The sequence below is a fragment of the Cyanistes caeruleus genome, unplaced genomic scaffold (assembly GCF_971803275.1).
Source record: "Cyanistes caeruleus unplaced genomic scaffold, bCyaCae1.hap1.1 HAP1_SCAFFOLD_96, whole genome shotgun sequence".
NCBI lineage: Eukaryota > Metazoa > Chordata > Aves > Passeriformes > Paridae > Cyanistes > Cyanistes caeruleus.
In genome coordinates, this window is record NW_028255898.1 from 1,156,708 (window position 1) to 1,169,452 (window position 12,745).

At 50.0% G+C, this 12,745-nt stretch overlaps 1 protein-coding gene across 5 annotated transcripts; it reads right to left on the reverse strand.

The window, feature by feature from the left end:
* Window positions 1-7,665: 7,665 nt before the first annotated feature.
* Window positions 7,666-11,971, reverse strand: LOC111943512 (uncharacterized). 5 transcript variants are annotated; one of them, XM_086873395.1, is made up of 9 exons: window positions 10,343-11,971; window positions 10,010-10,074; window positions 9,749-9,865; window positions 9,414-9,562; window positions 8,982-9,180; window positions 8,553-8,732; window positions 8,326-8,463; window positions 7,932-8,046; window positions 7,666-7,771 (listed from the first exon to the last, which is right to left on the reverse strand). In XM_086873395.1, exons 1-5 carry the CDS (start codon window positions 10,464-10,466, stop codon window positions 9,162-9,164), a joined length of 474 nt encoding a protein of 157 aa, XP_086729521.1. In that variant the 5' UTR covers window positions 10,467-11,971; the 3' UTR covers window positions 7,666-7,771; window positions 7,932-8,046; window positions 8,326-8,463; window positions 8,553-8,732; window positions 8,982-9,161. The 5 variants fall into 5 exon arrangements, with proteins under 5 accessions (XP_086729521.1, XP_086729520.1, XP_086729518.1 ...); XM_086873394.1 differs by having other exon boundaries at window positions 7,932-8,463; window positions 10,343-10,956; XM_086873392.1 differs by having other exon boundaries at window positions 7,666-8,046; window positions 9,749-9,877; window positions 10,343-10,932.
* Window positions 11,972-12,745: the final 774 nt, after the last annotated feature.

Here is a 12,745-nt window from a genome sequence, read left to right on the forward strand (position 1 = left end):
TTTTTCAGTAAATCCAAAACTATCGGTTCATTACTGAATGACACTTTCGTTTCGTGTTTCAGGTTCCTCCCTTCCCAGTACAATTTCCCCCCCATGGTACAATATTTTAAGTTTGCTTTATTGTAACACAAGGGGTTGACTCTGTGATACGCAATGAACGTCGACTGTTTCTTTCCTCCAATCCAGACAGTTTTATTACACTGCCCGCAGACCGAGATTGGGGAAACCCCTCCTATGTCTCTCTTACTTCGTAGATGGGTCGCTTGGACCCCTTTTTCCCCTGTGATATGGGGTTGCCTTTTTCCAGTACCTATCCCCGGGGTGAAGCACCAAATTTTCCCTTCCAGCTTACACAGGTCCATTTGGGTACCATTGGCCCAACATTCTCCTGTGTGCAATTCCGGAGGGCAAGTGATCAATGGCTCGGTTCGCATGGCAGTTTGGCACTGCTCACACTTCCCCAGGGAGGTCGTCCCTGGAGGCGCCTCGGGGCCCATTCTCTCGGTCCAGCACATGGCTAGGTTCAGGATTGTCAGGATTCCCCACAATCGCATCCCTCTGCCATTCCCTCCGCCCGTACAAGAACATACGGCGGGGATAACCATCTTCTCGGCAGCAAGGACTGTCTTCAGGGGCCCTTGACGTTCTGATGGCAAACCTCCTTTTAAAGGTTGCCCACCGAGTTGCCTTGATCGTGCCACTCCTGCACGGTACTTTTACGTTTCGGCGGCACTCAATTATTAGAGGTTCCGCTTTACAGTCCAAATGGCCTCGTAATCCCTTTTGAAAAAATCGGAACCACTCCGGAGAGTCGAGTTCCAAGATGCCCACCCGGGTAGCAAGTGCTAGAAAAAGGTTGGTCTGTTCTAATTCCTCTTTGTAACACGCGGCACACAACCCTCTTGGTTTTTGCCCTCCCAAACAATGAGTCACCCACGTTTGTTTACAATATGCACACTTAAAATGTACAAAAGGAAAACAATAACATTCAAAATGGGTGCAACTTATCCTGTCTTCGCTGCTCATTTGTTGTTCCGCTGAAGCCTGATTTTCAATTCTCCCGGAGGGGTTACAATTTTCCACTCGCGGGGATCGTGAACCGAAACTTTCTTCACTCGGGAAGAGTGTGTCCAGCCCTTTTCAGCCGTACGAACCGCGGTGTCTGTAGTCAGGAGGACGAGGAATGGTCCTTCCCAGTGAGGACTGAGGGGTTGCTCTTTCCACACTTTGATCAGTACTTTGTCCCCTGGTTGAATTTGGTGGATCGGAAATCCCAATGTGCTGCTCTGAGGAATCAATCCTCTTCTCCTTAACTCCTGTAAGTTTTTATTTATAGAAATGAGATAAGGTTGGAGTTGAACATCCTCTGTTTGAGGATGTTCAACCGGCATACCATGCTTGTACGGCATTCCATACAACATTTCAAAGGGGGACAGTCCTGTTTCTGAGTTCGGCATGGTTCTTATATTCAGCAATGCCAAGGGGAGACATTTGACCCAGGACATTTTTGTTTCAATTGTCAGTTTGGGTATTTGTGATTTTAACGTCTGATTCATCCTTTCCACTTGCCCCGAGCTCTGAGGGTGCCAAGGAGTATGATATTGCCATCTGATCCCTAATGCATCGGACAACTGTTTGATAATTTTTGAGGTGAAATGTGTGCCCTGGTCCGAATCAATATGGTCTACAATACCATATCTAGGAATTATTTCTTCTAGTAGAATTTTAGACACTGTTTGGGCCGTAGCCTTAGCTCTGGGAAAGGCCTCTACCCAATGTGTCAATTTATCTACTATAACTAACAAATATTTGTTTCTGCCAATCTTTGGTAATTCTGTGAAATCCACTTGGATTCTTTCAAATGGTCGATATGAGATTGGCCGACCTCCCCAATTGGTTTGCCGAAAATTCGCTCTGTTTACCTTTTGGCATATCACGCATCCCGGTACCTCTTGTTTTGCGAGCTCGAAGATTCCTTTACACCCGAAGAATTTTAAAAATTGTTCAGCCAATGCCCTGGTCCCCCAATGGGTTTGTGCATGTAGTCTTTTGAGTATTCCTTTTGCTATCCCCTTCGGGATCAACTCCCTCCCGTCAGGTAACCACCATTTACCCTCTTTGAAATGTCCCCCTACCTTTTTGAAGTCTTCCTGCTCCTTTTCCGAAGGAAGCACTGAAACCTCTGGAGGTTCCCTTGGGACTAGCTCAGAAATACTTACGGTCAACAATGCTGCTCTTTTCGCCTCTTTATCCGCTAAATTGTTTCCCCTTGTATGGAATTGTCGTCCGGTCTGGTGTCCTTTTACATGAACCACAGATATCTCCAGTGGCTCTCTGACCGCTTCTAAAATTTGTCTAATTATTTCCTCATGTATCAATCCTTTTCCTTTAGTGTTGATCAGACCCCTTTCTTCCCAAATTTTCCCGAAGGTATGCACTATCCCAAATGCATATCTTGAATCGGTATAGATGGTTCCCCTTTTTCCCTTCAAGCCTTTGAGGGCTTTTAGGAGAGCAAAGAGTTCACATGCCTGTGCTGACCAATTTGCCTTTAGGGGGGCCGATTCTACAGTCTGTCCTGTTATGCCGTTTATGATGGCATATCCTGATTTACGTTTTCCCTCTATCATTCTCGAGGAACCATCGATAAACCATTTTTCTCCTCCTTCCAATTCCTGATCCTCCAGATCGGGTCTTACTTTAGTCTGTAATTCTACTGCCTCAATACAATTGTGTAGTAGCTTTCCCGTTGGTTCCCCGTACAAAAATTGCGCAGGGTTTTGTGCAGAGGTTGTCCTTAATTCCAGTCCTGGCGAGCTGATTAACATGGCTTCATATTTCAGAAGCCTTGAATCGGTCAACCATTTCTCTGCTTTTTGTTGTAAGATGTTTCTTACATCATGTGGAGTATAAACTATCAGGGGAGCTCCAAACGTTACCTTTTTGGCTTCCCCAACCAACAGTGCTACTGCCACAATTGCTTGCAGACACGTAGGCCAGCCCCGACTGACTGGATCTAGGATTTTGGACAAAAACCCTATGGGTTTCTTCTTTTCTGCCCATTCCTGGGTCAAAACTCCCTGTGCTGTTTGTCCACTTATATCAACAAACAGTTGAAACTCTTTACTTATGTCTGGTAATGTTAGAACTGGAGCAGTGACGAGGGCATTCTTTAGTTCCTGAAATTTAATTTCGTCTTGCCCTGTCCATTTTAATCGATCTGTATTTAGCCTTTCATACAGAAATTTCACCTTTTCGCTGTATCCTTCAATCCACTGTCTGCAATATCCCATGAGACCTAAAAATTGCCTAATTTGTCTCTTGGTTTGTGGGGCAGGAAGTTCAAGAATTCCCACCACCCTCTCGGGATCGAATTTCTTTTTCCCTTGTGATATCCAATGTCCAAGATATTTTACTTCGGGCTCTGTGAATTGCAGCTTGGATTTAGATACTTTCAACCCTTTTTGTCCCAGAAAATTCAGCAGGGAAATGGTACATTTCTTCACCTGCTCCTCCGTGATTCCGGCGATTAGCAAATCGTCTACATATTGTAATAGTTTTGTCCCCTCCTCTGGAGTGAATTGAGTGAGTAGTTGCTCTAAGGCTTGTCCGAACAAGTTCGGAGATTCGACGAATCCTTGTGGAAGGACTGTCCACCGCAATTGCTGATTTCGATTGGTATCTGGGTCCTCCCACTGGAAAGCGAAAAAATTCCTATTCCCTTCATCCAGAGGACATGTCCAGAATGCATCTTTTAAATCAATTACACTATACCATACATCCTCTGGTGAGAGTCTGTTTAGTAGAGTGTAAGGATTTGCTACCACCGGAAACCTGGTTCGGGTTCTAGCATTTACAGCTCTCAAGTCCTGAACCAATCGGAAGTTCCCATCGGCTTTCTTTACTGCCAGGATGGGGGTGTTATGTGGGGACATGCAGGGCTCGAGCGTGCCTCCTTTAAGCAGCTCGTCAATTATTAATTTCAAACCCTTCCTCCCTTCGGCTGGGATGGGGTATTGTCGGATCCTTATCGGATTCTCTGGATTTTCAATTTCAATTTTGATGGGAGCAATATCTAATTTTCCCACTTCCCCTTTTGAGTGCCATACTCGGGGGTCAATTTCTTTTTCATCTTTTGAAGTCAAATGTAACACCTTCACTACTAACTCTGAATCTTTCACAACGATATTTATTCCTAAAGCTATGATCATATCTCTTCCCAATAGATTGTAGTCTGCTTCTTCCACAAGCAACAAATTTCCTAAACATATCTTATTTTCCGACTCGATTTCCACCTCCTTGATTCCCGAGACTTTAAATGGATCTCCCTTTGCGCCAATTACAATTACTTTTTCTTTATTCGTTTCACACCCTATAGGTAACTTCTGCAGGGTGCTTCTCTCGGCCCCGGTATCAACCAGGAAACTCACTTCCTGGCGGTGGGGACCTACCTTCAATTTTATCAAGGGCTCTTTTGCTGTTACTGTCCCCATTTGAAAGAGCCCAAGACTTCCCTAATCTTCTTTAAATATTTGTTCATCTTTCATTCGTTTCCTGCAATCCCTTTTTATGTGTCCTACTTTCTTACAGTAGAAACACTCTGGAGGATCTTTTCGAGGAGGAGTTTCCTCCTTCTGAGACCCCTTTTGTTTTTTAGGTATCGGTTTACCCTGTTTCTGTTCGTTTTTTTGAACTTCTTTTACTGCAGCCACTAATATTTTGGCTTGAAGTTTCTGTTTTTCGTCTTCTCTCCTCATATAAACCTTCTGAGCTTCCCTTAGAAGCTCTTGGAGACTCTTCTCCTGCCATCCATCAATTTTCTCAAGTTTCTTCCTAATGTCCTCCCATGATTTAGCCACAAACTGCGTTTTAAGCAGGACCTCCCCCACCGGGGAACTGGGATCAGTCCCGGAGTAAATCTGCAGACTTCTCCGCAACCTTTCTAACCATTCGGTAGGGGATTCCTCCTTTCCTTGACATTCCCCAAATACTTTGCTAATGTTCTGTCCTCTGGGGACCGCCTCTCTTATTCCCTGCACGATGATATTCCTTAAATCTATCATGCTTCTTCTTCCTTCCTCGGTCTGGGCACTCCAACTTGGGCTCACACTCGGCCACTTTTGGTCACCGGGTGTTCCCTGCGGGTGCCGCCTTTCCCAATCTCTGATGCCCGCCTGCTTAATCATTTCTCTCTCCTCCTGGCTAAACAGGGATCTCAGGATGGCCATGAGATCTTTGTAGGTGTAAATACTACTCCCTAGAAAATCGTCTAATCTTTCGGCCACCCCAAATGGGTCATCTAGCAGTCGCCCCATTTCTTTCTTGAATGCTCGTACATCCCCTGAGTTAAGGGGCACGTTTACAAATCCAATTATTCTGGGGGCAGTTGGCACTTCCCTGAGAGGGAACATTCGATGCCCATTTTCTGTCTCTCCCCATTCTCCATTCCCTATTTTTGATTTCCACCGAGTCCTGCTTGCAGGAGGGGAACTGGAGTTTGCGGGAGGTTTTCCCCTCATTGCTGGCGGGATGTCTGCCGCAGCTAAGTGACTCAGAGGGTTTCCCTCTGATACTTTCGGTGGTCCCAGCTGTGGTGGCCGGACCAGGATTTGTGGAGGGGGTAAGCCCCATCCTTGCGCCAATACCGACTCCAAAGAGGGTGCGGTGGCTGGGTTTTCTGCAGGTGGGGGGGGTAGTGAGGGTTTCCGGCACTACTCCCGGTGGTTGAGGGGAGCGTGCTTCTGCCAGTTGCCCCATGGAACCCTCGGGTGCTGATGGTACTACTTGGTCCATCACCGGAGGCTCTACTGGCCCGCGGTATGGAGGGGGTAAGTGATCCAGGGGTTCCCAGGTCTCTGTCTTATGTTCGTTTTTCTGTTTCACTGGAAACAGCCGCACTCTGGTATTTAACCAGAGTTTGGCATATTCTTTCTCCTCAACGTCTGACGAGACCTTTCTCTCTATGTGTGCGAGTAATTCTCTGCACGTCCATTTATCAAATGTCCCCAATACTGGCCAAGTGAGACAGTTTCTTAATTCCTGTCCTCCCCAAATCTCGGCACAGTAATAAATCATTTTTGCCTTGGATTTTCCTCGTTTCTCGGGACAACTTTCCCAATTTCTCAACATCCACCCTAAAGGACTCTCCGGTGGGATGTCTAGCATTTGTTTTGATTCTTCTGATGGGCTTTTCTCGTTATCTAGTTTTTGCACTCTACTTTTTCTCTGCCCCATTTTCTTACGATTCTTACCTGCTCTGCGTTGTGTTCGTCTTTTTTTTTTTTTTTTTCCGCTTCCGAAAGTCCTAGATCGCACCAATACTTACCTCTCGGTTAGCTGTACCGGGGTTTTCTCGGTGTTTCGACTTTCTAAATCTTTTGGCTGAGAGAGTTTACCAGTTCCAGAGCTCGACTGGACGTTCCTTCCTCTCTCAGCCCCCCTTTCATCGGTCCCCTGAGACTCCCTTTAGCCTCAGGCTTTACGAGTAAGGAAAGAGAGACCCTTTCACACAGAATCGCTTCCTTCGCGGCCGGCCAATTCCCTCGCGGGAGGATGGAAACGCGGCCTTGAAGTCCACACTCGCTTCGTGACCAGGTCACGTCTCTCACAAACTCGCCCGATCACCCACTCAACCTCACAGTACTTACAGCAATTTCCTGCGAGGGCGTCTTCGTGCACGTATGACTTTTTATGAGCTACCAAGCCGCGGCTTTCCCGAAGGCTCCTCGCCTTCCCGAGCTCTCTGGATCCGTTTCCCTTTTTATTATGGTTTTTCCTCAGCCTAAATTTGGTTCGGCAATCGGAGCGAACTGCGGAGGGTCTCTGCTCCCCAGGCCGCTGAAATCAGCGGGGGTACCCCCCTGGACAGCGAGATTCTCCCACAGTTTCTTCCGATCCGAGTCATGGCACCAATCTGTTATAAATGCAACGGCAGATTAAAGATTAACACAGATAAATTTATTATAAATTAATAAAGCAACGAACAGCGAGGAAAAACCACAATAAATGGACAGCGCATCGCTGGGTGGACAGGGTCTATACGCAAGGTATAGGTGTTCCCAAATCCACGTCTGAGGGTTCTTTGGCCTGGGTTTTTATAGGGATTTTATGTCCCCAGGCTAGAATTCCAACCAGTTTCCATTCACCAAGTGTCCATGATTGTCGGGTGAATGGATTTCCTGGCCTAGAACATTGAGTCAGTAAGTGTCCGGGCAGAGTCTCCTCAAATGCAAAGTGAGTCTGTATGTATTTTAACATATTTCATCACAGCAGAATCGAGGGATCCGGGCTAGCGCCGATGGATATCTCGGAGGAGTAGTCTCTTCTTTGTCTTTCTTGATTGAGTTTCTGTAGTATGGGTTTGGCGGGTGTGGTGTTCGATTCTGGCAACGACCATTTTCCTGGGGCTCGTCCCTTTTGTCTTGCTTGATGGTCTCCGGCCGAAATCGGCCGGGCATTGCCTTTATCTGGAGGTAGACTTTCAGGCTAGTTCTTTTGTTTCTATGATGGCCTGTGTCCTGTCCTTTCCTCCGAGTTGATGAGCCTGCTGAAGCTTGTTATCTGGGGGGGGTTCTTTTGCAATCCGTGACTTTGGAAAAGGAATTCTGCCTCGACCTGGAGGAGAATTCCTTATTCCATATTTTCATTAGTTATAATTACACATACTTTATTTAAACCTTTTATTCCGAATTTTTATTTACCCAATTCTTTATTACAACATGATGTCCAGGATGCTGTCACTACAGTCAGTCAAGTCCAGGCACTCCAGGACCTGAAAGGCACAGGGCAGTGACAGGGGAGCCAGCCGGCAGGAGGCCGGAATCACACAGAGCTGGGCCCCGGCAGCAGCACAGAGCGCGGGCGGTGAAATCCCAGGCAGCTGCAGCTATGAGAGGGCAGAGAGGTGGAAAGCAGCTGGCCTTCAGGCTCACCTCTACAAGGAATGCCAGGGCAGCAAAATCCCAGAATGGCATCTCTTTGCTGAGCAGACTGAGCAGGTAGAATGCTACCCCAGAACGCAAGTGTATGGATGAAGAACACATTTCTCTGAATGGAGGAAAAAGGAAGCAAAACTCTGAGCCAACAGCAGTAAAGCTCTCCCAGGAATTACTCACAGAGGGCTGATCTTTCCCCACCAGCCTGCAAGGGGACGTGGGCCCTTGGGGAGGTGGCTGCTCCTGGGCACCCTCCTCTCCCAGCCTTTTGAAGTCTCCTTGGTTGTTTCTTGGTGACGAGGCCCTTGGGCCCACAACCACTTGGATGGTGTGGGGCACCCGGACACACAGGGCACAAATGCCAGAGGCAGTGGGGAGAAGGGGGTCTCACCTGGCCAGCAGATCCACAGCATAGTGCTGGGTGTCAGCACAGAGCAGCGTGTCCCAGCCACACTTGCGTTCCACTTCCAGAACCACATGCTCACACCAGAGAAGGCAGAGCAGGGACTTCAGGGCCTGCACTGCAAACCTGTGTGCACAGCAAGGCCCATGTCATGCTGGGAGCACTGGTTCCTGCCATGAGGACATGGCAGGGACAGGAGGAGTGGGATGGAGCACCTGCTGGGGCTGGTGGCAAGGCTGTGCTGCTCCTGGCATCCCGTCCAGAAGGTATCAATTTCCTCTGGCATATCCAAAGTGCACTTGGAAGAGCAGATGCACAAAGAGGCAGGGGAAATACACATTCACTACCCATGGGACACAGGGCACCTGAAGGAACTTCCACATCACCAGAGTTGCCTGCAGAGGACAAAGCACCCTGAGACAGAGCTCAGTGCCGAGGTGTCTCTGTGGCAGGGCCTGAGCGTGGCAGGGAGAGGCCGGGGGAGACGCAGGGGGAGCATCAGGCCTGGTGCCCCTGAAGCTGCCCCTAGGCCAGGTTTCAGCTTGGTGCCTGAGGCAGGGAGATGCAGTGGGGGAAGGAGGAAACAGAGCTGCTGAAGACACGGCCAGCCATGGGGTGAGCAAAGGCCAGTTGCAGAAACTCACAGCCAGGGCAAAGACACCTGTGTTGTCCCCATCGGAGGTGCACGTGCTGTGCTCTGGCCAGTTCCCCAGCACATCGAGGAGTATCTGCACCACTGGCTCCACAGTCCTGCTCTAGCACAAGATCGTCTTCCACATGGTCATAGCAGCTCTGCGGGGTGACAGCTCTGTCTCACGGCGGTCTCAGACACATCCCGGTGGCCTGGGCAGCAGTGGGGAGAAGCTGAGCTGGCTGCCAGCTCTGCCTCTGCCTGCTGCCCCTCGCCAGCAGCAGCACCCAGGCAGCCCAGCCCTGTGGGGACAGAGCCCTGAGGGCCATGGCATGGCAGCAGGCTTGGGGGTCGATGTAGCAGGCCTGGGAAAGGGAGCAGCCAGAGGGCCCTGGAACTCTCTGTTGGTCAGACACCTGGGCCAGGCTGTACAGGGGCCCCATACCTGTCACATGCTGGGGCCACACGCAGGAGAGCAATGACCACATCAGCAGGCTGTGCCTCAGTGAGATCCAACAGGGTCCTGTCCAGCCTGTGCTCAGCAGACTCATTGGCCATGAGCCACTGGTGGATGTACCTCACCATGGCAAGCACCTGGAGAAGACACAGGGAGACTTGGAAAGCTGCCAGAGGGAGTCAGGAATGTCTCCAGATTCCCCAGAGAAGTGCTTCCCTTCTCACCACGCTGCAATGGCCTCAAAGGCTTACAGTGATCAGCAGGCGTGGCTTGGGAGGCTAAGCTATGCCTGGAGGATCAAACCCTGGCCACAGGCTGCTTACTTCCTCTGGAATGGAAATACCCTCCTCCAAAATCAGTTCCAGCATGGCAGCACTGGTGTCGGTGGTGTAGTCGTCACCGTTTTCCATGGACCCAGTGCCCATGATGCTGGTCTCTTCCTGCCAAATGCACTTGATGAATTTGCAAGTCAGGAAGGAGAAGGAAGGGTGGGAAGAGAGGGATATTACATGGAGTGCTCCAAGCATGGTGCTGGGCTGAGCAGTGCCAGCAGGCCCAGCCCAGGTGGGGATGGCTGCAGGTACCTGCGCTGTTCTGTGGAAGAGGCCACCGGCAAGGTCCTGCTCTTGTGTCTGGTCCATGGCTGCATCTGGCAAAGAGCAGCCAGAGCTGAGGGGCTGCGGGAGAGGCTGGAGAACACAACCCAGCCCTGCACTCCCCAGGCAGGGACAGCTCTGGGATGCCACAGGGGATGGAGTGTGGCCACTGCTGGGGGGGCTTTCTTCCACCCTTTCTGTGGGCACGTCCCCAGGGGATGGGAAGAGGCGGGAGGGGATGGAAAGGGACAGGACATGATGGGATGGGATGTGGCCAAGCTGGCAACAAGCAGAGCCCTGTTGCCCAGCTCTGCCACTCACCCTCCTGCAGTGGCTGGAAGTGCTGCACCTCTTCAGTCTCCTGTGCTGGGGCAGCTCCAGGGCCTTCTTCTTCCTCCTCCTCAACCCAGGCCAACTTGGGCACTCTTGGGGGTCGCTGCACCATGGCAGTGACTGGATTTATGGCTACTTGCAGGAAAGATGCCTCAAAAAAGCTCCGAGGCAGCAAGTCCTGCAGTCGTGCCTGGAAGGCACCTGCAAGACTGAAGTCCTGGCAAGACTGCAGGACAGCAAGTCCTGCACTGGGGTCTTGAGGGCTCCTGCTACAAGGACAGGAGGCTTCTCATCAAGGATTGTGGTCTGGTCTCAAGGGCAGTGACTGCAGGGATGGGCGATGCCTTGGAAAAGCTCCAGGTCACCAAGTCCCACGGTCTGCTCTCGAGGTCACCTGCAGAAGAGAAGCCTCAGCAAGGCCACGGGTCAGCAAGTCCTGTGGTCTGGCCTTGAGGTCACCTGTAGGAATAACAGCTCAGAAAAGCTCCGGGTCAGACACAAACGAGTGCGCTGTGCGGGGCTCCTAACAGCACCGCTCTGGCGCGTCCTGTCCCGTCGTGTGCACCGAGCACTGTGGCATGGTCCTATCACCGCCAGCTCCTATGTCACCACATGTCACAAAGGGCCCTCTGACACCCTGTCCGTTTCCATCCCATGGTGACCATGTGTCACAAAGGGCCCTTGCACACACTGCCACCTGCCCTGGGGCCGCCCCCATCCCCGCCTAAGTGGCCCAGCTTGGAAGGAATCCCTTGCCCAAAGTGTCTAAGACAGCCTGACAGGATCTTTAGGAACGCCTCAAACCATCAGCAAACGCTGCCCTGCTCTGCAGGCTCAGGGCAGCAGAAGGAGCCCCCACGGCTGCCGACGCAGCCGCAGCAGGAAGGGCACGGGCCTTGCACAGAAGCTGGCACGGCCTCCTTGGGACACGTTCCAGCTGGTGACCATTCCAAACTCACAGGTGTGACACAAAGAACATCTGGGCCAAGGCACGAAGAGTCCACTAGAATGTATTTTAGCACATTAGAAAGACTTGGGAGGAATCCCAGAGGGTCATTTTTTGAAGCAAAGTGATCTGATTAAATACTGTAACCAACGGTAGGCTTGGTAAAAATTAGAAAGTGGTGAAAATGGACTGCCTAATGGAAATTTAAATGATCATCCACTGTTACAGTTGATGTTATTTTTAAGAAAAGAAGACAAATGAGACCAAGTGATATGTGCAGAAACATTTTTTTACCCTGAAGAATAAACCTGAGTGGCACAAAGAATATGGCTTTGATTTAGACCCCCAGGAGACTTTGGTCCTTCCTTTGGAAAGAGATAACAGGTGGAAAATAAAGAGATGTTGTTCAGCATGTAGTTTAGGGCAGAGATGTTTGAAATTGGCAAGAAGCACAAGGAAGACACTGTTATAGATGTCCAAGACTCACAGCCGAGTTATTCCAGGCCAGCTCTACCTTCCCCCTCAAGCAACCACTCCTCTCCCTCAATTAAATGAAAGTGAGAATGAGATGAATAATCCTGGTGAGGGGACAAGTGTGGGGATGCCAGTGACAACATGTACAAGGAATAAAACCAAGAAAGCTTTCCCTTTCATCACCCCCTTAAGGCAAGCAGTGGGTCCCACAGGAGAAGCTGTGTGGGTAAAGATCCCCTTTTCTACTGGTGACCTGAATAACTGGCAGGAAGAAGTTCACAATCATAGAGGAAACCCTAGCAAAGTGGCAAAAAGACTGGAGTTAATAGTCAAGAACCAAGACCAAACGGAGGTGATTTCATGATGACAGCGCTAAAGAAAACAGATAAAGAGTTGGTGATGAAGATGGTCAGAGCACGTGTGCAGGGAGAAATTGCTAGTGGAGCCTTACAAGGTACAGTGGACCAGTTGTTTCCCTATTGTAAACCCTTTGTTGGGCCCGAATGATGCAAAGAACTGTGCGATGTTAACTGGGTACTGGGAACTGTGGGGGCTGAGGAAGCAGCCAATGCTGTAGCCACTCTTCCCTGGAGGAAAAGCCCATAGGAGGCTTTCACTTACCACTCTCCCCCAGAGGCTAAAGGCCTCGATGGGGAGCTTTTATTTTTAGAGCCACACGTTAAGTGGTTCCCAACATGTCTTTCCCCCTGTATGCATATTATTTTTACCCTGTTGGCCCTTCCCTCTTGTTCCGCCCCTGAATCCTCAGACCATTGTCCCTTTTGCTCCATCCCGCCCCCTGTTTTTCCTGTATAATCCCTGCTCTCACTGAGCCCAGGCCAGTTGTTGTCTCTGGGACCCTTCGGGAGAGAAGAATAAAGACCTCCTTGGAACCCCACACAGTGCCTCCCATGTCTTTTCTTCAGCAGCACCCGAGGAACAGCGGCCATTCCAAAAGCCCTTTGAAGGGC